The sequence below is a fragment of the Lepidochelys olivacea genome, assembly GCF_965140295.1.
Source record: "Lepidochelys olivacea isolate rLepOli2 genome assembly, chromosome: 2".
Classification (NCBI taxonomy): domain Eukaryota; kingdom Metazoa; phylum Chordata; order Testudines; family Cheloniidae; genus Lepidochelys; species Lepidochelys olivacea.
The window spans coordinates 82758555-82785723 of NC_140412.1; the positions used below are offsets into that span (position 1 = coordinate 82758555).

Below are 27169 nucleotides of genomic sequence, written 5' to 3' on the forward strand. Positions count from 1 at the left end.
AAAATAGCTTTTAAATTGATAGATGGTTGTGATTAGTGGTCATAAATAAAAGCTGTTTTAGTAATTGTGTAAAAAATACCATTGGCTTTATATTCTTTTGCCTTTGTTATTCACACAAGTTGGATAAAAGTCTTTTTGAGTGGAAGGAATATTCCCTTATAGTGCTGTTTATAGGAGGTATTTTTAAACTCTCACTTTGGCATTGTACACACATTCCACTGAGGTTTAAATATTGCATCTCTATCATCTTAACGTTTCACAATACTACATTCCACCTTTTAATTTAGTGTAGTACTGAGACAGTTGCACTATATGGTGAGGTATCAACGTGTGCACTTTGTTGTGCAACATAGAAATTTACAAGACTACATGTCTTAAGAGGCCACTCAGCCTAGTGGATAGTGTTGAAGATCTTCAGGAGGAGTCTGGGCACAATACATTCCAAATGGTATTGACCCTCTGCCCTCAATTCAGACATCCCTAGTGATGTGAGAGACACAATAACTTTGGGTACTATGAAGGAAAGGTATACAGATGACACTGAATTAAAATAATAAAAAAAAGAGCCATATATAATAAGCTGGAGCAAAAAATTTTAAAATTCCAACTTAAACCACTGAAATTGTGGAGAAGTAAGAACGATTTTGTTATGCATCAGTGCGACAAGAAATTATGAATGGGGATCTCTGCTGGATAAAGTTTTGAGGTGTTGAAATCATTAATAAATACTACTTTGTTTATTGCAATTAGATATATCACAATTATTACAAAAAAGGGAAGGTGATAAATCCTTTAAGTTATCCAGTGCAAAATGGAAGCACCCCACCAGGTCCAGTCCTGCTCCCACTGAAATTTATAAGCAACATTTAGACTTAGAATGAGCAGGCAGAACTCCACTGAGTTCAAAGAAGTCACACCCACCTTACTTCAGGTCTGGATATGGTCCAATGGGCATTTAGCCATTGACTTCAATGGGAGGAAACAGGAGCAGACCTACTGTCTTAAAGGTGCAAAATTAAGACAAAACATATTAACACAAAATGAAACAAACATACATTAAATAGTAGTGTTTCCTGATACATACTTCAGATTTTCAAATGAACTTTCTAAGAGGGAAATGATTTACATATCTAATTAAATGATTTATCATTTTGGAAAAATCCACAGTATTTTTATTTCAAGTTTATATTAACTATAAATATCTAATGACAGGAAAGACTTTCCCCACATTTATGTGCTTTGTTTCCCCATCATTTATGTCTTCTGTTCTTTGCCTTTTGGAGAAAACATCACATTGTAAGGCTGCCTTCTTTTTGGACGGTGACAGGGCGCAAGATCCTCTTTAATATAGCCTTAAAAGAATAAAAATAAAATCAGGGTAAAGATTTCAAAACAATCTGGTTAAGAGATGGTACAGTATAAAAGCAAAAGTAATATTCATTTAACAGACCACTGAATTTTGCCTACCACAAAGCTTTTTGTTTAAAGTATTTTTTTCATTTTTGGAAACTAGTCTGACCCTGCCAGGGATCATTTAGAATGCCCTCAGCCAATGAAAAACATTATCCACTAAAAAATTACACATTTAGTTATATTGATTTACAGTAGTTTCCTAATAGCTAATACAGATTGAATATACTGAAGGTCTACTGAGAAATCAGGCTGTCAAATGTTCAACTATTTTGCAACTCATTACACATTTCACTGTCCTCCCTAATAGAAGCTTTTATATTTTATTTTAATAAGTTATTTCTGCAAGATGTATAGAAATACTGCAAAATCTGAGTTATTTAACACAAGGCATATTCGCCACATTCTAATTTATCAAATGCACGCAATACAACTTCTCTGGACACAACGTATCATAATTCTCTGGACACAACGTATCATACTCTAAAAAAAGGCTGCTGTTTCTGCTTTATTTTTGTGGGTAAGTATAGGATTTTAGCCTTCATATTTGTCAACTTTGCTCTGTTCACAAGTACTAAATTCATTAAAATCAAGTTTATTGGTAGATTACTTCTTTGCAGCTGGTGAAATACTTTGTGTGACCCATAATTAAAATATACAAAATCACTTCAAGGGATTACCAAGGACTAGCCATTTAAATAAGGGCATTCTGTTTTTGAACAACAATTGCAAATATCACATTATAAATGGACTTAACCCTTTATCCTTTTAAAGTAGCTTAATTAGCACTGCTGCTCATTGTTTGACAGTTTATTGCGTAAGACCTTACACATCAAAACCTAAATTCCCTCTAAGCTGCGCAGCTGTGCAGGTGGCTATCAAGGGCCATGCAGGCAGGGAGAGGTTCCTGTCCCCCGGCCCCAGCCTCGAAGCTGCTGCGGCCGGGAGAGAGAGATGCCACCGCTCCCCCAGCCCCAAGCTGCTGCAGCGAGAGGGGGCTGCAGTGAGGGGGAGGGAGAAGGGAAATGAGAAGTCCTCTTTCCCCACCACAGCCCTGGGGCAGCCTGCACCCCAAAACCCTCATCCCTGGCCCCACCCCAGAGCCTGCACCCCCAGCTGGAGCCCTCACCCCCCTGTACCGCAACCCTCTTCCCCAGCCCTGAGCCCCCTCCCACACTCTGAACCCCTCGGCCCCACCACACATCACCTCCATATTAGTGCACATAAGAAAATTCATTCCGCACATGGATGTAAAAAATTAGAAGGAACATTTATCAAAACTCCATCTCTTCTGATAGCGGGCTGAAGATCCCACAGCACTTTTTGACTAGGTAAAGCCAGTCACTTAATTACACTTTTTGTTTGATGTTGAAAATATTCAAGCAAAGCTTAGTCAGTTAATTAGTCAAAGACAGAGTAGTACAGTATGAAAAGGAGACATACATACTGACAATCAGTCTTGCAGCGTTCACCTTACACAGAAGGTCTGCTTCAAAAGTACGCATTTTCGACTACCTATATTTATACTACAGTAGTTTACAAGTTAAAGGCTCTCTGTACATCATCCAAGACTCAACCCGCTAGTCTGTACCGTTTTTTTATCTCGTTTTTCTGTATTGTCCTCTACCTTCCTTATCTTTGAGTTGGATACCACATTCCAGGCACCAGGAGGTACCTCCATGGCCTACTAACTGTATCAGAACACACTATTCATACATCTTGTCTCTGACAGGTTTTGTATTTGCCTGTGCCAAGGAGCAGAGTTGTGCTGTTGTAAAGTGTTATGGGATATACTTTTGCATGAGTGAACAGAACTCTGGGAAAAGCCTAATACAATTGACATTGGTATAGCTTAGCATAAACTACCCAATGTTCATACATGATATAATGTGTAATACATATTCATGTGACATGCAGTATGCATAATATATGTTTGCTAACTTACTACTTAGAAAAGATGGGGATTCAAGCAATTATCCCTGGCCAAGTTTTCCTGCAATCCACCTTAAAACCTTGGAGAACAGATAGCTCTGCATACCTCTATAATTAGTTACAATTTATTAACATTTAGAATGTATATGTACTGTTGTAATTAGATAATAAAGAGTTCAGAAATGCATGGGGCTCTTAATTCGGAATTTCAGTCCCTTTGAAGATATAGATGCAACCCCTTACAAAATGTACATGGTTTAAAGCCATTATGCCATTTAAGGGAATGGTGGGATTCTTTTGGTATTCTTCCCATATCCTCCCACTCTATCCCAGTTCTTAGGAATTCTCTTTACATTCCCCCTTCCCAATATCCCAGAAGCCATTGAACAAATGGCAACATTTACTCAGGACTTTAGCAGCTGGTGGTCAAATGGAATTTGACAGAGCTGTGTAGGGAATCTTTAATTATGAAATGAGCATCTTAGTGCTTTTAATACTCCAGTTTTCTCAGCATTAAATTTAAAAACAAAAACATACAAACTTTCCAACACAACAATTTTATATACTCACCTCTTTCCACACAAGTTTGAGTGGAAGGAAATCCAACCTCCCAGAAGTTTTCTGGTGTACTAGGAGGAATGTAGCGGAATCGATGTCTTGAACAAGCAGCCAACTTCTTTTCTCTCTCCCCCTCTGGAATATCTGCATAATACTAAAAACAGAAATCGGAAAATATGTAATAGGTCATAAAAATGAACAATGATACATAAGAGGCAATTACGTTACTTGTATCACACTATCACTACTGATTATTGTGCTTAAATACATACACATTGGTGAGTCTGGCCAAAACTACAGATTTAGATTTGCATGTCCCTGACCTTAAGTGTTAGTTTGTTAAACTTATTACGTATTTCATCTTCATTACTATAACTTTAGAAATGCACCCTAAACAGGCAACCGTGTTAGTTTTATACATTGTAATATGAAACAAAAACAAACAATACAAAACTCTCACACATATGTAACTACTCATGTAAATAGTCCTATTGACTGGTCTCATATGCAAAATTAAGCGTGTACATAAGTCTGCAGAACTGGGGCTTAAAACAGATTGGAATACATACAGAGACCAATAGAAGAATCAAAATTGACCAATAAAAGTAGCAATATTCAGTTTAAAATAATTGAGTTTTCAGGTATAAATGAAACACACAGTCCATGGGCTAGATTCTCTGCTGTATCTAGCTCATGGTTGTTTCAACGGAGAAGGGAGAAAGCTGTAGGGGTCCCTGATTTACTATGCAACACATGGCAAAAGTTAGAGCAGCTAAGAAGCTGGTGTAACCTATGCCAACTGCCTATGATCCCTGATGAACTAGCTGGAGTACACTGATCTGGTTTCCTCTGCTCCCCTCCCCAGCAACTGTGCTACGGGCTACAGTGAGAGAGGCATAGCAGCTAGTTCTATGGCAGCTGGAAACTCCTCACTCACAGGGAGAATCCCATGTAGGAGAATTATGGTGAGCCTCTATTCTGTTTGTGCTGGCTGAACAATTCAAAAGAATTAGATCAGGGTGAAAATCTGCCCTACATACATTGAACCAGATTCTGCCTTCACTGACACTAGTGCAATGACACGGACTTCAAAAAGAACACAATATATTCCAGTACACCCTGAGTAATACAATAGTTATATATAACTTTTTAAAAAAGTGTCTGATTTACATGGTTCAGTCATTTATTAGAGTGGCTCCAATGTGTATCATGAAAGGGAATAATTTTCATCCTCCTAGTATTATAGACCAGGCTTCTGGCCAAAAGCTCCTGCTAATTCCAGTCTGCAATTTAGACATTATAACGTACTGCAGTATTTATGTATCCAGCACTGTCTTTCCAAAGCTTGAATTAATGATTTAATTCAATTAGCAATCCAACAGTCTTGTGCTATTCAAACTTTTAAAGTTGGAGCTCATCAAAAGAGTGAAAGTAATCATAGCAAAATACTACAATGGTATGACCAGAAGAGACAAAACAAGTTAAAAGCTTAGTCTAGGATGACCAGATGTCCTGATTTTATAGGGACAGTCTGGATTTTTGGGTCTTTTTCTTATATAATCTCCTATTACCCCCCACCCTGTCCCAATTTTTCACATTTGCTGTCTGGTCACCTTACCTTAGTCCAGCCAGGCAGAAAGTAATCTGGAGTAAGAGACATGAAAGAAATGGAATGCTCATCCAGTACAGGATTGCTTTTATTAATGGGGTGCCCCAAAGTTTTGTTTCGTTTCCCATTTCCATCTAGTGCTAGTAAGATGCCACACAAGGCCTGCATACTGGGAATGCTAAAGAATACTAGCAAACTAATTCTCTCAATATTTGGTGGGAAAACATAAAACAGTCAAAAACCAAAAAAGAAAGGCTGTCAGCAATGGTGGTGGTATGGACAGCAAAACAACCACAGCACAGAGAGAGAGCTATTAATGAGAGATGACACACAGTAATATGAAGAGAGGATTAATTCGATTGTACTGTTTCTGTAGCGTGGGGTAAGGGCAGGCCTGCCTGAGGCTGAGGTACTTTATATTAAAGTATTATATAAGATATAAAAGATATAAACAGCTGAGTTGGTGTTATCCAGCATTGATTTGACAGAACAAAAAAATTTGTTCTAAATATCACCGTTAGTACATGATTCTCATCATCTGGTGGCAAGCGGGCTTTTTGGGTCATCAAGGAAGCAAGAGGTCTTAAAGAGATTGAATGTCCTTTAATGGGGCTGTACCAAGACTGTCAGAGTTTCCCCTTTCTATCTTGCAAGACTCCTGGTTTGCTGGTTAGACAGAAGAGCTAGATCTGTAGACGTGATTAATTTTAAATTACTTTTTGCTTTGAACAGAGGTTTTGGTACGAAGTCTGCCAAGAGAGAAATCCTAAGCACTTAAACATCAGGAATCTACCTGTGTCTTATTCGCTCTACTGATGCAAAAATGTTTGCCCCTCTCCTTTACATCCAGCCAAGATGTCTTATATGTGCTATAAAACTGGTTTTGTTAACTAGTATAACTGTACATAAATTAGACATTGCTCATTTCCATTTGGAGAACATGTTGATGTACTTTGAAACTACAGTACTATGCTTAGAAAGATAGATTAGAATTTCTTCCCCATCACACAAATCCACAAAAGAATTTTAGCAGTATGTGTTTGAGATTATAGATAGGCTGACGAAAAGCAGAACAGCAAACAGGTAATGGTTATTTTGTAGTCAACTTCCAGTGGTCAATGTTAGAAAACATATCAGAAGAACTTTTTTTTTTTAAAAGCAGACCAACTAAATTAACAAGAGATATTGTACAATGTCTGTTCAAAAAGAAAATCCACATCAGTCAATCAGATTAATTATAGCTAAATATTACTTAAGGATAATTAGAAATAGGTCTAAATCCTAAACGGTCCTAAAACAGTTTATTAGGAATTTTAAAACAGTATATTAAAAACCTCATATTTTTCCCCTCTATCAGGTTTGTTGTAAAACAAATTTTAGGCCTAAACTACTGAATTGTCTGAACTGCTGGGGAATGGAGTGAACCGGGATTAAAACAATTTAAAAGCTATAGTACTATTTTCTGGGGAAATTAAAAAACAAAAATCAACAGTAACAAACTGAATTGTCATTATTTTGCAAGAACCAGAAAGTAAGGCTTTTAAATTTTAGCTCCATTAGAACACCGGTGACAGGGGTGAATATTTGCCAGACTGCAGAAGAAAACATTGACAGATGCTTTTAAAGTGACAGGGTAGCTAAAGGATAGAAAAAAAAAAGTATAAACAAGCAGTCAGGATCCTATTAAGGATGCCATTTCAAACACAAAATATGTATTTTCATTAAAAATTGTGTATAAAGTCATCATGACCAAGAATGCAGTATCATCAAGGAAAAATATAAAAGGGAGTTACGACTAACTTCCAAAAATTCTGTTTGGGAGCAGTCTTTTTGGAGTAGCTCTTACAGATATCTACATATTGAGTAAAGATGAGAGAGCCAAAATCTGATGTTAACGTATATTGTAGTGTTAGGTGCCAGAAACGGATATGGAAATGGCTTCTTATCTAATGAGGACTATGTTTTCAACACTGATTCTCCTTTGGAGCTCTGAATGGACCAAAGTATGCAGACAATTAACCAAGTGGTAGCTTCAGTTAAGAATTTTTTCAAATCCAGTCATTTTAGTGCAATGTTCCTGCCAACCATTCCGTACAATCTTGGATGGTTTATACTAAAAAAACAAAAAAAAAAAAAACAAAAAACCTTTCCTCAAAAATAATTAGAATAAAAACAGAATTCTAACTCTTGTACATTATGAAATAAAGTCTACAAATGTTTCCACGATGTTACTTGCCAAAATATAACGAGAACTGGGTTCGTTGGGAGGAAAAGTCCTGTAGCATGCAGAGACAGGAAATTAAAATTGTTAATGCATGGCTCTTGGCACAAGAAACAGAGTAGAGCTGCTTTTTTTTAAAATGCTCTGTTTTCATTCAAACCCTCTAGATTTCACATATTTTGGAACAGAGAATTTACTTTTACAGTCAGCTGTAAATAAAACTATTTGCATTAAAACCTCATTTTAGTGAAGGTTTTATCAAAGGGATTTTTCATGAACTTGTTTTGTTCAAGAACATACTAATAAGCCACATTACTCAGTTGGAGAAATTTACCTATCTGTTGGACAGAATGGATGTTAAGAAAAATATTGGTTCTAAATAAGAGTGGAAATTAAGCAATAAAACTCAATGAGAACTCTTATTAGCTCATTAATCCACACCTCAGACATGTTGTGAAGTATGAGATTGTAGCTCAATATCTCCAGCAGATTGAAAAGTATATTAATGACCAAATGAAGCATAGTCTATTATATACATAAAATAAGGGTAACACATGTGTCTGAAAGCATTTCATTTACTTTAAAGGGAGAAAAAAAATGTAAAAATGTCTTTACGACTTTTTTCTCTACCCTTTACATCAGTGGTCTGCAAACTTTTCCAGTTGCATCCTCCCTTACCATTAACGGAATCTGTCAATGCCCCACCCTTCCATTAGTGCACAGCCAAGGCTTCCTCAGCAGTGGAGCCTGGGCTGAAGACAGAGCTGGGGGTGGAACTGGGGATAGCAGAGGAGCTGGGGCTAGCTGCAGAGCTGAGGTGGAGAGGGAATGAGGGCAGAACTGGGCTGGGGGCAGATCAGGGTGCAAAGTGGGACTGAGGCAGAGCAGAACTGGGGGCTGAACAGGGTTGGGGGCAGAGACAGTCTTTGGGCAGAGTGGGGCTGGAAGTGTAGTGTTCCTCCCTGCCTCCCTTGGGGGCTGGCCTGGCCCTGCCGCACGATCCCCTGAACATTCCTCTGTGCCCCCCTGGCATGCCCCACAGTTTGGGGACCACTGCCTTACATTATACTTTATATTACACTTGTTGCTTAGTCTAAGAATTGGTGAGTTATACAACATTACACGTATAAGTTTTGGGCACTGCAGATATGAACCAGATATCACTAAGAGTCAGACTGCTGCTCTGACAGTCAATGTGCAAAACTATACTATAATAGTTGGTACTGACAAATCATATGTTATTTTCAGAATAACAAGCAGTTGCAGAGGGCTAAATTTTCAATCTGCAATTTTGACAGGCAAATTTTGTACGCATTTGTACAAAATATACACGCATGTGCAATTTTGTTTGAATACTTGTTCCTGTATATAAATTCAGAAAGAAAAAACAAAACATGAAGAATATACCATGAAGTGCACCTTAACATTACAATTCTATCTTGGACCCAATTCTGGATCTCTGAGCTTTAGCAGAAGTAGTGCTACCACACTCTTGCTAAGATACTGGTGGATCAACCATTCATTGGTTCTCAGACTTTTGTATTGGTGACCCCTTTCACACAGCAAGCCTGAGTGTGTGACCCCCACCACAGAAATTAAACACACCTTTTTTATATTTAACACTATTAAATGATGGAAGTGAAGCAGAGTTTGGGGGTGGAGACTGATAGCTCGCGACCTCCCCCCCGTTTGAGAACCCCTGGGCTAGTTGATTTATTTTTGTTAACTGAGGCCTCATTGACATGACGATTTGCAATGCCTACTCCTTTGAGCAGATACAGGAAAGATAAGTAAGTAAATGCCAATGCTATCATTCCAAGATGTTGTTTTATCTAATTATTTTTCATTATTACAGTACCTAATTTTTATTATGGATCTCTACCGTGGCCAACAGCTTTAGTACAACTGACTTCTTTGCCACTTGATTTACCAGTACTCATGCGTCTATGTTTTCAATTTGAGAAGCATTTCAGGTCTCTGGTACCAAACAAGTTAAAAGAATGCAAGACTGACCAAAACTTAGAGTTTTACTTACTATTTCACATTCCTTACAGGTATGGCCCAGCAATTTTCTTCTCTCTTCTCTCTTCCGAACAACCTCAATATGAGGAAAACCTAACACAGTATTTTTTCTGAAAGGCAAAAGGAAAGAGTCACTAGAAGCACGTCTACACGACTCTGCAGTGCAGACTACAGGATTTGTTAATTGCAGAGTGCACCACAATGTTGCACTCTAACTGCTCCCATTCAACTCTTTCAAACAGGACTATGTTAATGCAATGCAGGCACCTTTTAGTTCATGCCAGCAGCATCCACATGGGGCAGTTAGAGTGCAACATTCTGGTGCACGCTGTGATTCACCCACCACACAGTCTGCAGCGTAGCGCAGTGCAGACATAGCCTAGGTTTTCACTTGATACTGTATTTCCTTGGGAAGTTAAGGTGTTCATTAACCCAATGAAGCAGACAGCAGCAAGGAAATAATAGGATTTCACTGGGACAATCTAACAGATTATTTGAAAAAACTTCAGCTTCCTGACAACTGCCATATAAAAAGCTATCTTTCACATCTGAACACAAAGGAATAATTTGTAGCCAAAAGAAGTTGCAGTGTTTTTTTAAAGTAAGTTGTCTTACACGTATCTAGGCCCTTATGTGAAAGAGGAACTGCTGAACATCTCAGCTCTACTTAAAAACCTTGAATAGTACTAACTCATCGCCTGCCCAACTTAAGGTTTCAGTTTTTTTAGTAAATGCTTCACGAGTGCCATTATGTTTCTACCTCTGTTTGAGCCAACTGTATGGGATTTTTCAACTTTGCATTTTCTTTTTAGCAAGACACAATGTCAGTCTATTTCCTCTGCAAAGTGAAAACAGGCTGGGTATAGAATAGATGTGTGAGCCAGACAATAAACTGCATGCTTAATGGTATTATGAAATGAAGACTAACAGGTTATTATGAAAACAGGAGATGAATGGAGAAAGGCACTAAGATATACAGTGGTCTGTTGAACGTTCCTTATTTAACGTCCACAGGAATTTCAAAAAGCTTGATTTAAAATAAATAAATAAATAAATAAATAAATAAATAATTGACACACTGAAAAAACCCTCACTTATAAGAAATCAGTATGTTTTTTGGCCTTGGAGGAGAATTGCATACAGGAGCTAGTCAGCAACTCCAACAAGTAGCAACAGGACCAGCCAAAGCAGGGACTTTTTTCAGCTTTGGACATTCCACTCAGAACTGTAGGAAGTTCTCGGACTCTCTATTCCTTGGGCAGGTAGCCTGTTTACTCAAACTCTTCACACTCTCCAGTCTCTTCACCTCAGCTTCACTCCATACCTGCCCCTCCTTACCTTCTTCTCCCCTGCCCTGTCCCCCTTTCTCTCCTTCCCTTTTTTCTTCTTTCCATTTAGCTGATCCATTCCTAAGTACCACTCCCCCACTGCCAGTCATGGAACATACTTGATGTTTGCTACCATCAAATTGTTTAGTCTCCTTGTATGTTATATCCCTTCCCCAACCTTGTGTCTCTCTTGTCCATTTAGATTGTGAACATTCTGGGGCAGGAATCATCTACTACTCTATACATTTATATAGTGCCTAGCATAATAGGGCCCCATTCTCAGCTTGCCCTTAGGCACTACCATAATAAACATGGTAATACGTAACTTGAGCCAATGTGTGTTTGGAAAAACATCACAGATTATAGAAACATGCTTTTAGAAAAAGAGTAACATTTCTGTCTCTTTATTAAAAAGTGACAAGGATTCTTCTCTTCCAATGTTCTGTAGCTTCTCTTTCTGATTCATCTTCTTTCTTTGTAATAACCACCAGAATTCATACAGAGATTTTTCCATTTGTACACCTTCAGCTTCTTTGTATGGAATGATTTAGCAGTTTTATTTTATGAAAGGATAAGGTCTCTTCAGAGGGGAAAACCTAATCTTCCTACATTAATAAAAAATGTTGCATTACCTTTCATCACTTTTAAAATATGGCTCCACAAAAGCTTTCTGCTTGGTTTTATCTTGTTTATTCTCATGCTCTGTAAATAAATAAAAACATGCCATAAGTCTGTTACTGAATTGCCTAGACAGAATGACCATAAAATGATTGAGCGAGATATACTGCACAAATTGCATAAAACTATTTTAGTCAACCATTATGGAACTGAACCAAAACCACCTGTAGATTTTTCAATTTTAATATTTCACAATTATCTATTTGTCCTCTCGTGCTGAATGACAGCACTGAGATCAAGCTTCATGAAATACATAATCTGCTTTGAGGCAACAGATACAATATACTTGCAGTACGAGAAGCATGGAATGGGTGAGCAAGAGGATTAAAATAGTGTGTAAGTGAAAAGTAAAAAGATAATAGTAGGAGATGTAAAGTGGAATGAGGAAGATTGGGGAAAAGAGCACAAAGAAGAGAGATGTTGCTAGGATGCAAAGTATTCAAATAGTCTTAGAAAGAGCTCCTTGAAAAAAGAATTATCGCCCCCCCCACATTAAATTGAGTTAGTAACTGCAACCAAATCAACTCACTAACACCAAGAATCAGTGATTCCTAGAACAGGCATCCAACTGTACAGCCCCTATGTTAACTTCTGCGATGCTTCCCTGCTTCTGTATGAATGCTAAATGAGTTACTTAATGCAGTAGTTTTTAAATAGCTCTCTATTCTCTTAAAATCCTGGAATAGTGAATGAATTCCTTTGAGTTTCTGATAAACAAAATAATCACTTATTTGGTATATTTCTTTTTCTAGTGGGATTGTGTCCCAGTTAAGAAGATAGGTTCTTGTTTAGTTTGACCAAATTATTAATAGTATAATTAAAGGAAAAACAAGTGTACTACTTACTCATTAGTTTGCTTGCTGATAACACTTCCTCATTTTCCTCCTCTTCCTCAAGAGGATTTTCTTTTTCATCACATGCTGAAGAACTATCCTCTTCCAGACACGATTTATATTCTTCATATGATGTCCGATCAAACATTTCTGCTAAGCTATCATTCATTTTTCTTTCTCCCTCTGTAAAAAAGGTCAGAATGAACATCCAAATCAGTCTTTCAACAAAACATATTTTTGGTGGAACATTAGTCAAAAGAACAGGGTTATACTATACTTCCAGCTCTGTCACTATCTCGCTACAGCAGCTTGGTCAACTCCCTTAATTTGTGTGTGCCTTGTTCTTCATCTTTTAATATGGATTCTGCTTTCCTACCTCAGAAAGATACCTTGATTGATATAAGTGTATAGACGAAAAAGTGATTTCACAATAATAAATCCTCAACCGTAGCACTGCATGAATGAAGATATTTTGTTGATAGCTGCTATTGTGGAGTTATCCAAACACAAATATCGTTATTCTTTACTGGTGAATGATAACAGACCTCCATCTGACTTAGATATTTTAAATATAGTCAAATTGATTTATATACGACATGAAATAATTTTTATATATATCTTTATAAAATCACACACGCACACATTATAATTGTATATATTTAGCATATTAAAAATGAGATCTTTCTACAGATAAAATAAGTTTGATAGGGTCAATAATGGGGTATTTTTTGTGTCATGACAGTACTTAAATATTTAACATGTTTATTTCAGGTTAGACAAGTACTATATGAGGTATATTTAATTTGTTTAAAGAAGTGTAGAAAGGAAGCACAATCTTAGCCATAAACTATGAACCCTATCCAAGTCTTTGACCTCAATATAAAGTCTTCTATTGACTTCAACAGAAAATGGATTAAACCATCATGATAAACTTGTAATAGTTACCTCAATGCTACCGTAATGCTACAAACCAAACTATACTGTATCATCAACCAATTTTCAATCAATTTGTGAAGAGGAGAAAAATACATACTTGGACTGCTTTCTCCTTTCTGCTCTTGGGTTTTCATTTTTAATAGCATGCTTTCACTAACATATGTGTAGTCCATGTCAGTCTCTCCTCCTACTCTTGATTGAGAGCCTTCCTGAATAAATGAAGTATAATAATGGTAATCACACTTAAAAGTTATAACAAATTGACATATTTCAGTCTCATATCAGGTACCTGAAGTTTCTTTACACTGCAGTGGTTCTCAAACTTTTGTACTGGTGACCCCATTCACATAGTACGCCTCTGAGTGCGACCCCCCCCCATAAATTAAAAACACTTTTTTATATATTTAACACCATTATAAATGCTGGATGCAAAGCGGGGTTTGGGGTGCTGGCTGCCACCTCGCGACCCCCTGAGGGGTCCTGACCCCCAGTTTGAGAATCCCTGCTTTACAGAGACAATTCAGACAAGTCTCCCAAAGAAATTTAACAAGTTCCCCACTACTGGAGCTAAGAATCTACTGATAAGTTTTTCACAGTTGTCTTCTGAAACTAACATCTGCATGGCAGAGATACAGAAACTTGTTGCTAATGCCAGGTTATACAACTGGATTTGAAACCGGGGTAATCTGGCGAACATCACTAATCACTGAGATCACATTCTACAGGTTCCTTCTGTAAAGTTCTATGAAAGGAAAATGTATTTATGGATGCATAAAGCAATTCACCAAACTGTCAAATCTCATGGAAACAACACCTGCAATTACATGAAGAATCAATACATTTGCAAACAAATTAATCTTTTAAGACAAGCAAGAAGGACAAAAACAATTACCATTCAGGAAAACACTCAACAAGGCGCTTTCTTACGGACTAAGTGTCAGCAATCCAAATAAAGTTAATACAGTCAAGTCTTGTAAGTCTCCAACTATTTACAATATAGAGTTCACAGTGAACACTTACAAAAGACAAATTGCATAATTAAGAACATTCTTTAATTTTTTTACAAAATATTTTAGTAATGACTGTTCCCTTTTCCACAGCTACTGGAAAAGCACTCAGAAGAATGTGGTACTAACTTTGTAATGGATAATGGAGAGCTTTGGGAGATAAGTTGAGGATCTGCTTTGCAAAGTTTTGTTTTAAAAATAAGTAAAATGTATTTGTAATGTTTAAGCCTACTCTTGGCATTTTTTCTAAACCATGATTTATATGTGCAGCCTAATATCAAATTAACCTAATTTATGCTTTTTTAAAAAGTTAAGTTTATTATTTATTTTATGGGACAAGAGGGTGTGACTCAAATTTCTGCTTACCTTGGTGCCAATAACCGTAATATCCATTTTGTACTGGGAAAGGTCTGCTCCTGGATCTATACTCCACTGCATATTTTCTAAGGATGGTTTATCTTAGATGTGGGGATACAGGAAGCAAGAGAGAAGAGAGAAATCAGAATCAAACTACTGACATCTAATGCCAATCTTAGGTGTATTTCCTTTTTAGCTATTCATTATTCTTTTAGGCTTGATTTTTCTCATAACAAGGTTGAAATAGTGCAGAGTAAGTACACTAATCTGATCTAATTTAGTTCGGATATAAAGAATTTTAAAATAATTCTTTAGATTTTTCTGTATATTCACTGTATACACTGTTTCTGTAATGATGCACTCTCTTTTGTATAGTACGTATAAATATCATGATCTTAAATAAGGATAATATTACAATAATTGGTCTGTGGTCTGTCAGCTCATCCTATCTATTCAATACTGATAATGACAAAAAAAGTAAAGATACTACTAAACAAATAGCTAAGTTGGTGGTCTGAGTTCTTCTGTTTCAGAGTTGGCTCCAAAAGAATACTGCTGAGTGAAGAGTTATCGAGAGAGAGAGAGAGGGAGTGTCAGAGATTCCAGTTAGAAAAGTGAAAATATATAGTATAATTCCTGTAAATAGGGGTATTTTGTAGTAATGCTCTCCATAACTAAAGAACAGGAATTTCTTAGAAAGGATAACGTGAATGCAAACAAACATACAGACAGCCTTAAAGCCAGCTACATTTATTTTAAATGTCTATCTATATATGAGAAGGTTGGTGTACAGTATAACAAACTTATTTTGTTTCAACATCTTATTCATATACTGCAGCAATGTGCTATGTGCACTTATTATACCGTAAAGTAAACTAGATTAAAAAAAATTCTTTCCTGCCCTTAATCTAAAGCCATGAACAAATACTGTCTAGTGAAAACAGAATGATAGGGGACATTATTGATGAAACCTTGATGAAACAGGTATGTTTTCAAAAGTGATTTGAGACAAACGAGGATGGAGTCAGTTAATGTAGAGGTAATTCTAGGAATAAGAGGTGGCATATCAAAGGGCATGAAGTTAGGAGCAGGATTAGAGGAAGGGAACAACAACAACAACAGGAGGAGGAGGAGGAGAACAAAAATGTGAACATTCAACTATAGGCATGGGCTGAAGAAAGAAAAATTTTAAGTTACCTTGTTCATTTTGCAGTGGTTTAGTTTTTGTTATTCTACAAGGGTTTGGTTGAAGCACAGATGCCAGCTCACATTCTCCATGTCCTGTCCTGGTTTTCTTTCTAATTGGTTCATGGCCACCAGCAACCTAACAACATACTACAATTTTAACATTTCCCAGACTTTAAACACAACATTTGGAAAGGAAAAACATAAAATACATATTTCCCTCAGATGCAACATACCTTCATGTCATCAAAAAGTAGTTCTGTCTCCACTGTGTTCGGCAATGATGGAATTTTGAAAGCAGAGATTTCTTCTTTTATTTGCATCAAAGGTTTATCATCTGGACATGTTTTGCCATGTGACTGGAGAATCATCTCCTGTACATAGGGATCTTCTTGTGACTCTTTTCCTGACAAATAGCTTCCATTGTTGCTATTTTGGATGGATGAAGAACCCTTTGGAATGGGCTTCACCAGCTGTGAAAAAACATCATGCAGCGTGACCTCTCTTAGTTTATTTTTACAGATCTCATCACTTCTTGAGCTTTTTTCTTGACAGTGAATAGCAGAAAAACGATCAGACAGGTCCAGAGGCTTATCAATTATATGATCTCCATTAACAGGTTGAAAGTCTGCTTGAAAAGGGGAAGAGTTTTCTTTGTTGAAAGATGTTTTTTCACAGCTAGTCACAAGCTCATCTTCCGTTTTCTTTCTTTTAGCATATCTATCTGCCACTTGTTTGTGAGGTGCAAGGAGGAAGTCATTCTTGATCATCTCATCTTTACCTGAGCAAGTGTTGACCACACAAGTTATGGATTCATTAACATCGCTTTTCACAACCATCTGCCTACTGGCTGAGACCTGGCTGATAACAGAGTTTACTTCAGCCCCAAGATTAAGTGGTGCAACAAGAGCAACATCTTCAGATTTTGGTCTAACTTTATGAGATCTAGAATTGAAAGTACTGTTGAAAGGGTTTTTTTTGGCATTGGACTTCTGTCCTGTTTCTAAAACAGAAGGGGAAAGACTTGAAGTCAGGCTGTTCTTCATGTTGTTAGATGCTCCGAAAACAGGAGAAGCTACCTGAGAATCCCAGTCTACATCTGGTGGAGTGTTCTGAGATGGATCTGAAAGTCTGAACATATTGAGAGATGAAAGACATACCTTGAGCCACTGGGAAAAATGATTTTTAAAAAATTCAGTCCCCTAAAATATGAGCAATATTCAACAATTTTCAGGCAGCAACTGTATAAATTGAGGGGGAAATGATGTACACTTACCACCATGTATTCTAGTAGCTGAACAGAAAATTAAAAAGTTGTAATGACTTTAGTTTGTTAGGTTTCAGAGTAACAGCCGTGTTAGTCTGTATTTGCAAAAAGAAAAGGAGTACTTGTGGCACCTTAGAGACTAACCAACCGATGAAATGAGCTGTAGCTCACGAAAGCTTATGCTCAAATAAACTGGTTAGTCTCTAAGGTGCCACAAGTCCTCCTTTTCTTTTTAGTTTGTTAGTACAGTATTATCTAAAATTTTAGTAGTTAGTATTAATAAAGGGTTACCTCCCTGAAAGCTGTAATACAACACTACTCCTGGCTGTATTTCTCATTGGATAAAAAGGAAAGATGAGAAACGAATACTGTTTGTACGCATATAAGATCTGGTCAATGATCACCGTTAAAACCAGAGGACCAAAACTAGGCAAAAACAGATCTGGTTTTCTGTTTCAATGTGACCCTGAGTCCTCTCCTGGCTTCTCTCAAATATGGAAGAGGAATCAACCTGACATAGAAATCTCTCCACCCACAGGCCTTGGCTTTCAATCTATGCAAAGGATGGAAGGTGGAGAAGGTCTGGGAGAAAGGCCAATCTAGGTTCTTATATGAATCGTATTACTGTTGAAACTGACTGTTTCAACAGCATGAGACCTATAACCTCGTCAATAATGTCTGTGGGGCAGTCAATGGTTCCCTCTTGGGATCTTCAGGTGGCAGCCAGCTCACTCACCAAATGGTCACTCTGATCCATGCTACCTTAGAGAAGAAATTAAGGGAAATGGCCCACCTGCCTGTCTCTTTTCAGCAAAAGTGAACTCCTGGTGCCACTCTACTATCTTACCAGAGTCTGAGGTTGAAGGTACCCCAGAACGCACCGCACAATAGCTAAGGAAATCTCAGAAGTGGGGATTCATTGCCCTAGGATACTTCCCCCTCAAACATTTAATGTCATCTTGGTAAGAAAGAAGTAAAAATCAATGGTTTTGTAAATCTCTCCAAGTCATAAGGAATTTTGTTTGGTTTTTAATAACACTGACCTGTTCGGGTCCATGAAGCCCACATAAAATGAAACTACTGGGTTTTGCAGAGCCCTAACTTTAAAGACAGACACCATATTTTATCAAAACTAAGATTTGATATAAGCCAATTTACCTCTATTCATTTTTATTTGCTATAAATTAAAAAGAAACTCACCCCAAGTTGTCGTCATTTCTTGATGATTCATGAGCTAGCTGTTTTCTGGAATCTTCCCACTGTGGGCTCTGAGGCACCTGGGTCACTGGAATGTTACTTCTAAGAGCATGCAGTACGCTCTGGGACTCCTTGAATGCCATAAAAAGAAAGTACATTTGTATGAAAGAATAGAAAAGAACTAAAATTATAAATATTAGACTTGCAAATTAGAACACCAAAATCCCAAACTAAATAGTTCAATTTTGAAAGTAAGTAGCTGAAGTTTACCAGCCAGCTGTTATACTACTTTAACAATCTGCTTTTAAATAAGCCCTAAAAAAGCGCTTTAAAACTGTTTTCAAGACAGTTAGCTACCATGTTTCATGCATGCAAACCAGTAAAGAACTCATTTCATTTTGTACTTCTAAGAAAAACACTACTCTATACAGATTATTTTACCAACCTCCCCATGGTCGAATCCAAGGGTATGTCTACACTTCAATGTAAGTCAAGGGTTAGTGGGACTTGAGTCATGGACCCACAATTTGAGTATCTACACTGATTGCCAACCCTAGGCTCAAAACCAGGACTCTAGTATCCATAGTGCAGCATGCAGATCCGAGTCTAACCAACCATATCCCAGACTTCTTAGCACTCTCCTGAAATGTGATTGCTCTAGCCCTTTCTTTGTGGCACAGCGTAAGAGAACTTGACTGTCCCACCCTGCACGTTACAGGAAGTTTGAAGCCTACCAACACATCCTGCCAAGCATTTGTTTACCAAGACCTCTCATTTTGGTCTGCATGCTCCCAGCAACCAAAGCCAGCAATATATAGGCGGCGCCATTTGAAGAATTTCTCTTACATGCACTTTTACTCCTGTTTCAGGAAACAGGCAGAGGTTCCATGAGATGCTGGTGGACATTTCTGAGGCATTTTCTGACCCACTGAAGGCACCTGACAGAGCTAATGATGGAGCAGGAGAACACAGACATGGCAGACTTGAACTGGCTGATGATGCTCATGACACTTGGTATAGCTAGCTGCTGCTAACTCCTACATAGACTTACGCTTCTGGGAGCAGGGCCACAAGCACAAACTGCTGGGATCTCATTGTCTTGTAGATCTAGGATGACGAGCAACAGGTCCAATATTTTCGCAAGAAAGCAAGCTACATTTCTGAAGCTTTGTGAGCAACTTGCCCCAATTCTCCAGCATATAGACACAGGCATGAGGGTGGCCAGGCTGGCCCATAAACGACTTGCTATAATCATCTGGAAGCTGGCTACCCCAGACTACTATATGTCTGTTGCCAACAAGTTTGGGGTTGGAAAGTCAACTGTGGATAAATTGGTGGCAGAGGTTTCTGAGGCAATCAGGCATGTGATATACCCCACAGTGATGGGCATAAAAGATATTCTGGAAGTAACTGCTGGCTTTGAGAGAACAGTGTTTTCAAGCTGTGCTGAGGCCACTGATGGGCTGCATGTGTCCATACTTTGCCCCCCGAAAAGAACACGAGTACATAAATTGCAAAGGGTACTTCTCCATTGTAATGCAAGCAGCTGTGTACCACGGTGGCCAATTTATGAATGTCAACATGAATTGCACTGGAAAAATTCATGATGCCAGGGTTTTCTGCTGACTGGGAGTCTACATTCATGGACGGGCTATGACACTATTCCCACCAAATGACTGTCATAAATGGAGTTACTGTCATTCTGGGGGACCCCACATGCCCCTGTTGATCTTGGCTTAACTGTACCCTGATATCAGAGGCCCTGGCAAAAGGTTTAATTACACTCTGAGCAGTTTTAGAATGGTTGTTGAATGTGCTTTTGGCAGATAGAAATCCCACTGGCAGCGTCTACAGACCCGTTTGAATTCCAGTGTCATCAATGCTGTGCTCATACTGTGGCTTGCTGTGTTCTTCACAATTTTTGTGAAGCCAAAGGCGAGCCATTTCCCCTTTAATGGACTGCTGAACTGGTATACTCAGCCAGAAAAGTGCACCAACCACAGATGGAGCTGGATGCACATGGGCAACAGAAGTTAGGCAGGCTTTGTGCTCCCACATTACAGACTTGCATGGGCCAATGAAGAGGGAGAATAGTCCCTTTATAAATATGCTTGTTGAGGGGAGTAAGGGTGAGGCGTTGATTGCCATGAAATGTACTTATGAATGCAGAGTAGGTAAGGATACACGTCTGTCTTGGCCAAGCTTGGTGGGAAGGTGTAGAGGAGAGAGTTGTTCCACGGGATGAGGAATGCATTTCCTAGGGATGCAGTCCCGAGTCTCGCTCTGGAGCAAAAACAGCTGACATTTTTGATTCTGGGTTGTGGCAAAGAGGTTGATGGGGGTGCCCCGTTGAGGGAGAAGAAATGTTAAAGTATTGCAGGATGCAGTTCCCATTTTGTGTTCTATTGAGAAGTGTCTGCTCAGTGCGTTGGCAGTAGTGCTGTGGGAGCCTGGTAGGTAGGAAGCGATGGTTTGTTATTGATGTTGTATGCACCAATTCCATATTTGGATGGCTTCCATGAAAAGGGAATGTGAACAGGCTCCCCCTTGTATGTTGATGTAGTACATACATACTATGTTTTCTGTTAAGACCCAAATAGATTTGTTCCTTATGAGGGGAAGAAAGCAAAGGCATACTCGCCTCACTGCTCTGAGCTCTAAGAGATTTATGTGTAGGTGCGTCTCTGATGCAGACCACCAGCCTTGTGCTCTGTGTCCCCCTAGATGCACTCCCCAACCAATTAGGGAAGCGTCCATGGTGAGCGTGAGCGTTGGGGATCGTTGCTGGAAGGAAACCCCTGTGCAGAGGTTTTCTGGTCTTGTCCACCAAAGAACATTGGGAGGAGGAGTTAGCAGCGTCCCTAAGGTGTGTCTGTTGGGTTTGAAATTGGAATTGAGCTAGCCCTAAAGTCATCTCATGTGTAGCCTGGCATACTGGACCATGAAGGTGGTGGCTGCCATGTGACCAAGGAGCTGTAGACAGATTCTTGCCTGTGTCCTGGGACGAATAGAGACCGTGTGTATGAGCTGCGGGATAGCAAGGAATCTGTGATATGGGAGCGAGGCTCTGCTCTGGATTGAGTCGAGATGAGCTCCGATGAACTCGATCTGTTGTGTAGGTGACAGGGTGGATTTTTGGATGTTTATTTGGAGGCCCAGGCTGTGAAAGAGGGAGATGGCGAAATGAGTAGCTTGAAGTGCCTTGCCATAGGAGATGCCTTTGATGAGGCAATTGTCCAGGTAAGGGAAAAGCGTGATCCCATGTTTGCGGAGGTGAGCCACGACCCCGGCTAGAGTTTTGGAGAAGTCTCTTGGTGCTGTGGAGAGGCCAAAAGGAAGAACTCTGTATTGAAAATGGTCGTGACGATTGCGAATCGTAGGAAGTGTCTGTGAGCTGGATGAATTGGTATATGAAAATAAGCGTCCTGTAGGTCAAGGGCTGTGAACCAGTCCCCTTGATCCAATGCAGGAATTATTGTGCCCAGTGTGACCATCTGGAATTTTTGTATCCTCACGAATTTGTTCAATCGGCGTAGATCTAGTATAGGCCTCCATCCTCCGGTCTTTTTCTGGGTCAAGAAGTAATGGGAGTAGAACCCTTTCCGTCATGTTGCGTCAGCAATTCCACTGAGCCTAGCTGGAGAAGGTGAACCACGTCTACGCGAAGTAGGTGCTCGTGAGAGGGGTCCGTGAAGAGGGACAGGGAAGGGTAGGAGGATAGGATATGAATGGGATAGAGTAACCGGACCGAACTATTTCAAGGACCCAGCAGTCCTGTGTAATACGCTGCCAGGCATGTTGGAAACTCTGGAGGCGGTGGCCAAATGGGCAAGTAGGCTGTGGAATCAAGGAGTGGTCGCTCGACCAATGTTTCAAAATTGTTGTTTGTTCCCGGATGGGTGGGAGGTGGTTGCTTGAGCTTGATTTTGTCTGCGCTTAGGGGGTCTAGAGCGATTCCTCTTTATGTCATATGGTTTAGGTTGAAGCCGATAATATTGTTGTGTGCGCAGTCTTTGGTAAGGTTGGTATTGTCGTCTCTTGGGAAGAGATGGGTGAATATGCAGGGTGTGCAGTGTTGCTCTACACTCTTTCATAGTGTGAAGTAGTTCATCGTTTTTTTAGAAAGCAGTTTGTCTTTATCAAAGGGGAGGTTCTCCGCTTTGGTCTGCAGCTCTTTAGGGATGCCAGATGCAGAAAGCCATGAAGATCTGCACATAACCACAGCAGTTGCAGTAGTACAGCCGCAGTGTCCACCGTGTCTAAAGAGGCTTGTAGGGCCATTCTGGAAATCAATTGGCTCTCGCTCAGAATTGATTTAAAGTCCATTCTCCTATCCTCTGAAATGCAGGTGCTAAATTAAAAAAGTTTATTATAGTTATCAAAGTCTTAACTGGGGAGGAGTGCAGAGTAGTTTGCAATCTTGAATTGTAGAGCGGAGGACGTGTAAACCTTGTGTTTAAGGTCCTTATCTTGCAGGGTGGGCCAATATTGTGGCTGTTTTGTCCTTTGTGCGACTGTATCCATGACGAGAGAGTTCGGTTGTGGGTGAGAAAATAGGAAGTCAGCATCCTTAGCAGGAACATAGTATTTACATTCGGCCTTTCTGCAGGTAAGTAATAAAGAAGCTGGAGTTTGCCAGAAAGTGTCAGCTGGTTCCTTGAGTGCTTCATTTATAGGGAGCGCGATCTTTGAGGTGCAGAGGGTTGAAGGATTCTGAGGAGTTTGTGTTTGTCTCCTGAACCTCTTGTAGGGGGATGTCTTGCCTGAGTGCCACCCCCTTGAAAAGCTCTTGAAACTATTTACAGTCATCCATGTTCTGTGGAATCGGGCGGAGAGGGCTCCGTCTGGAGCAGATGGAGAATTAGGGTTCAGTGAGCCAGGATATGGTTCATAGCTCATGTTCTCAGGAGGGGGTTCAGGTACTCTAGAAGTGGACAGATCTGGAGATCGAGGCACAGATGCAGGTAGTGGTTTCGTGGAAGAGGTCTGAGGATGAGTGGTAGGAGGATGTGGCCAAGGGTACCACTGAGGCCAAGGCATAGGGTAGGAGAACCCAGGTGCCATCCAAGGGGGGGCGAAGTAGGGAAACTGAGGCTGGTGGCTGAGGACCGTAGCCTGAGGTGGAAGAGGGTCCGGTGGAGGAGGACAGGCAGGTGGGGAGAACTCTGCCTGCTCCTGTATATCGGGTTCGCTGTCAGTCAAGGTAGCCAGTTCAGGTGGTGAGAGCGGCTGTTCGAAGAGTGAGCTCTGTGTATCCAGGAGCAGAGTTAGGCTCAGGTGGCACTGAGAGATCACACTGAGTGAGGAACTGCTGCTCCTGCTCCCTGGGCTGAGCTGAGCCAGGACTGTGCTCTAGCACATTCACAAGTGAAAGTGAAAGCGTCACCAGTGCCGCGCGTCTGTTGGAGGTGCCCTGCAGGGAGTTCGCTGCTGGTGCCGGGGCAAGCTTGGCGCCGATATTCTTCCTGGCACTGTGGCTATTTTTAGCGTGGAGGAGCTCGGTGCCATGGAGATCTTCCCAGTATGGAAGGTCAGGTTCCTGCCTCTGCGGGAGCCGCGGCTGAGGCTTTAGAAAGGAGTTGAGGTGCCTGCCTGCGGCGCTGTCAGCACAGAGAGTAAGGATCTCGCGGGAGACCCTTTACCTTTGTCAGAGTCTCTCCTATGAGACTGCTGTGCTTCTTGCCTCTGCTCCAAAGAGGGTGAAGCAACGCTCCCAATGGTTTGGATCTGGCCGGGGAGCATGTAGGAGCAGATTTAACTTTCCCCGTCTCCGAAAGTGGCTGGAGGGATTTTTCCATCAGAAGCATTTTAAGCAGCAGGTCCGTGTCGCGCCGAGCCCTTGACTTGAGGCTTGTACAGTGGAGGCATTTTGCGGGAATGTGGATTTCCCCGAGGCACTTCACACAATGTGAGTACCCATCGGACCGTGGCATGGAGTCCTGACAGGAAACACACTTTCTGAATCCTGAAGCCCCAGGCATTGTGAACTAGAAATGGCAGGGGAGAGTGTCTCAGCAGGAGACAAGCCTGAAGCGAAAAGTTTTTTTTTTTCCTTTCAATTAAGTAACTAAACTATGTAACTACACTAAAGGAAGGGCAACAATTGGGATGTAACTAATAACTATTTCTATATTCTTTGTTACTTTTTTCCTACAGAGACCAAGGAAGAGAAGTAGGTCTGCCCCGAGTCCCGTCTTCAGCCGGGGATGGTTGAGAAGGAACTGAGGGAGGTGTGAGACGCAGGCACTCAGGAAGATTCCAAAGAGACGGGAGATACCAACTGAGCGCCTGCGTCCTGACCAGGCACTGCTACTGAAAATCTCCGATCAACGGCGCTGGGACGCACTGACACCTAGAGTGGAGTACTCACAGGGACAGCACTCGAAGAAGAAAGTTAATTCACAGTATGAACGGATGTAAGAAGTGACTGATGTATGTATTGATATAACTAACTGTATTGAAAAATAGCACTTACATACCAAGTCCCAATTATCTCTGATCATGTATTTATTTACCTTTATTATTGAAACACACATTATATGATGTGATGCAGTGATAGCAATGACATTTCTTACTAAAATAAAAAGCTTTATTTAGAAACATTTATTAGAAAAATACAACATTAACACATTGCCAGGCAGGCCAGCTGCCATCACCATACCAGAACACCAGTAACACAATCTTACAAACAAACAGTGCATAAACAAGCAAAAACATCTACAAGACAGAAACCCCCTACTGTGCATGTTCCCTGGCTCCCCAATCTCCTTTCCCTTCCTCCCATGTTTGCCAAGAGCTAGGCACCAGGGGAGGGCAGAAAAGGCATCTGTGGGAGAGGATGTCAGTATGGAGGACTGAATGGGGCACTGTTGCCCTGCCCAGCTATTGCCTGATTAACCTAATTGCCTTCTATGATGAGATAACTGGCTCTGTGGATTGGGGGAAAGCAGCGGACATGTTATTCCTTGACTTCAGCAAAGCTTTTGATATGGTCTCCCACACTACTCTTGCCAGCAAGTTAAAGTAGTACGGACTGGCTGAATGAACTATAGGGTGGATAGAAAACTGGCTAGATCATTGGGCAGTGATCAATGGCTCCATGTCTCGTTGGCAGCTGGTATCAAGCGGAGAGCCCCAAGGGTCGGTCCTGGGGACGGTTTTGTTCAATATCTTCATTAATGATCTGGAGGATGGTGTGGATTTGCAAATGACACTAAACTGGGAGGAGTGGTAGATATACTGGAAAGTAGGGATAGAATACAGAGGGATCTAGACAAATTAGAGGATTGGGCCAAAAGAAATCTGATGAGGTCCAACAAGGACAAGTGCAGAGTCCTGCACTTCAGACGGAAGAATCCCATGCACTGCTATAGACTAGGGACTGAGCGGCTAGGCAGCAGTACTGCAGAAAAGGACCTAGGGGTTACAGTGGATGAGAAGCTGGATATAAGTCACAGTGTGCCCTTGTTGCCACGAAGGCCAATGGCATTTTGGGCTGTATAAGTAGGGGCATTGCCAGCAGATCGAGGGACATGATCATTCCCCTCTATTCAGCATTCGTGAGGCCTCATCTGGAGTACCGTGTCCAGTTCTGGGCCCCACACTACAAGGATGTGGAAAAATTGGAAAGAGTCCAGCAGAGGGCAACAAAAATGATTAGGGGGCTGGAGCACATGACTTATGAGGAGAAGCTGAGGGAACTGGGATTATTTAGTCTGCAGAAGAGAAGAATGAGGGGGGATTTGATAGCTGCTTTCAACTTCCTGCTTTCAAAGGGGGTTCCAAAGAGGATGGCTCTAGACTGTTCTCAGTGGTAGCAGATGACAGAACAAGGAGTAATGGTCTCAAGTTGCAGTGGGGGAGATTTAGGTTGGATATTAGGAAAAACTTTTTCACTAGGAGGGTGGTGAAGCACTGGAATGGATTACCTAGGGAGGTGGTGGAATCTCCTTCCTTAGAGGTTTTTAAGGTCAGGCTTGACAAAGTCTGGCTGGGATGATTTAGTTGGGGATTGGTGATGACCGGGGGGTTGGACTAGATGGCTGAGCAGGGGGTTGGACTAGATGACCTCCTGAGGTCCCTTCCAACCTTGATATTCTATGATTCTATGATGGGGCCCAATTGCATGGGCCACCCAGTCACGGAGTTGTCCAAGCTGCTCCTGGACTGCAGCACAGGGTACTGCAAAGGGGACTCAAGCCATGATGCAGCAGGGGCCAGTACTCATCAGAACATTAGTGATAGCAGCCATTCAAATAGTTCCTTCTGCTGAGTTCTGTCATCCTCCATTAGCAAATGTTCCTTTTCTAGGAACTAGGAAGCAAATGTTAGCTCCCACACTGCAACCCTGTCCTCAAGCTGTACAGCCAGTCTGAACCTTTCTGTTTGCATCTCATCATGCCTTTCCTCTAGCCATAAGTCCCTCTATCTTAGGTAATGGACCTCCTTGTTGGCCTTGTCCAGAACTACAACTATAAGTTCATCACAGAAATGCTTCCTTTTGGAATGGTCCATGAAGGTACACTGACACAGGCTTCTTCTGCACTGTAGAAGTACCAGCTTGTAGAAGCGGAGGGGCCTGGAATAAGGCAAGACAGAGAGGGTTTCTGTCTCAAATAGCTCTGTGCAG

At 40.5% G+C, this 27169-nt stretch overlaps 1 protein-coding gene across 6 annotated transcripts in view; it reads right to left on the reverse strand.

Moving 5' to 3' along the window:
* Positions 1–715: 715 nt before the first annotated feature.
* RBBP8 (RB binding protein 8, endonuclease) overlaps positions 716–27169 on the reverse strand; it is a gene marked incomplete at its 3' end in the record, with an annotated part of 73633 nt that continues 47179 nt past the window's right edge. For 5 of the 6 annotated variants that reach the window (XM_084619740.1, XM_084619741.1, XM_084619737.1 and 2 more), the window contains 10 exons: positions 18544–18671; positions 16313–17207; positions 16089–16215; positions 14901–14992; positions 13625–13736; positions 12604–12774; positions 11713–11782; positions 9766–9862; positions 3913–4054; positions 716–1352 (listed from right to left, as the gene is read on the reverse strand). In XM_084619740.1, coding sequence (XP_084475866.1) covers positions 1255–1352; positions 3913–4054; positions 9766–9862; positions 11713–11782; positions 12604–12774; positions 13625–13736; positions 14901–14992; positions 16089–16215; positions 16313–17207; positions 18544–18671 — 1932 coding nt within the window. Of the gene's footprint in view, positions 1353–3912; positions 4055–9765; positions 9863–11708; positions 11783–12603; positions 12775–13624; positions 13737–14900; positions 14993–16088; positions 16216–16312; positions 17208–18543; positions 18672–27169 lie in introns of those variants that run through there. The other variant, XM_084619742.1, reaches the window with a different exon arrangement.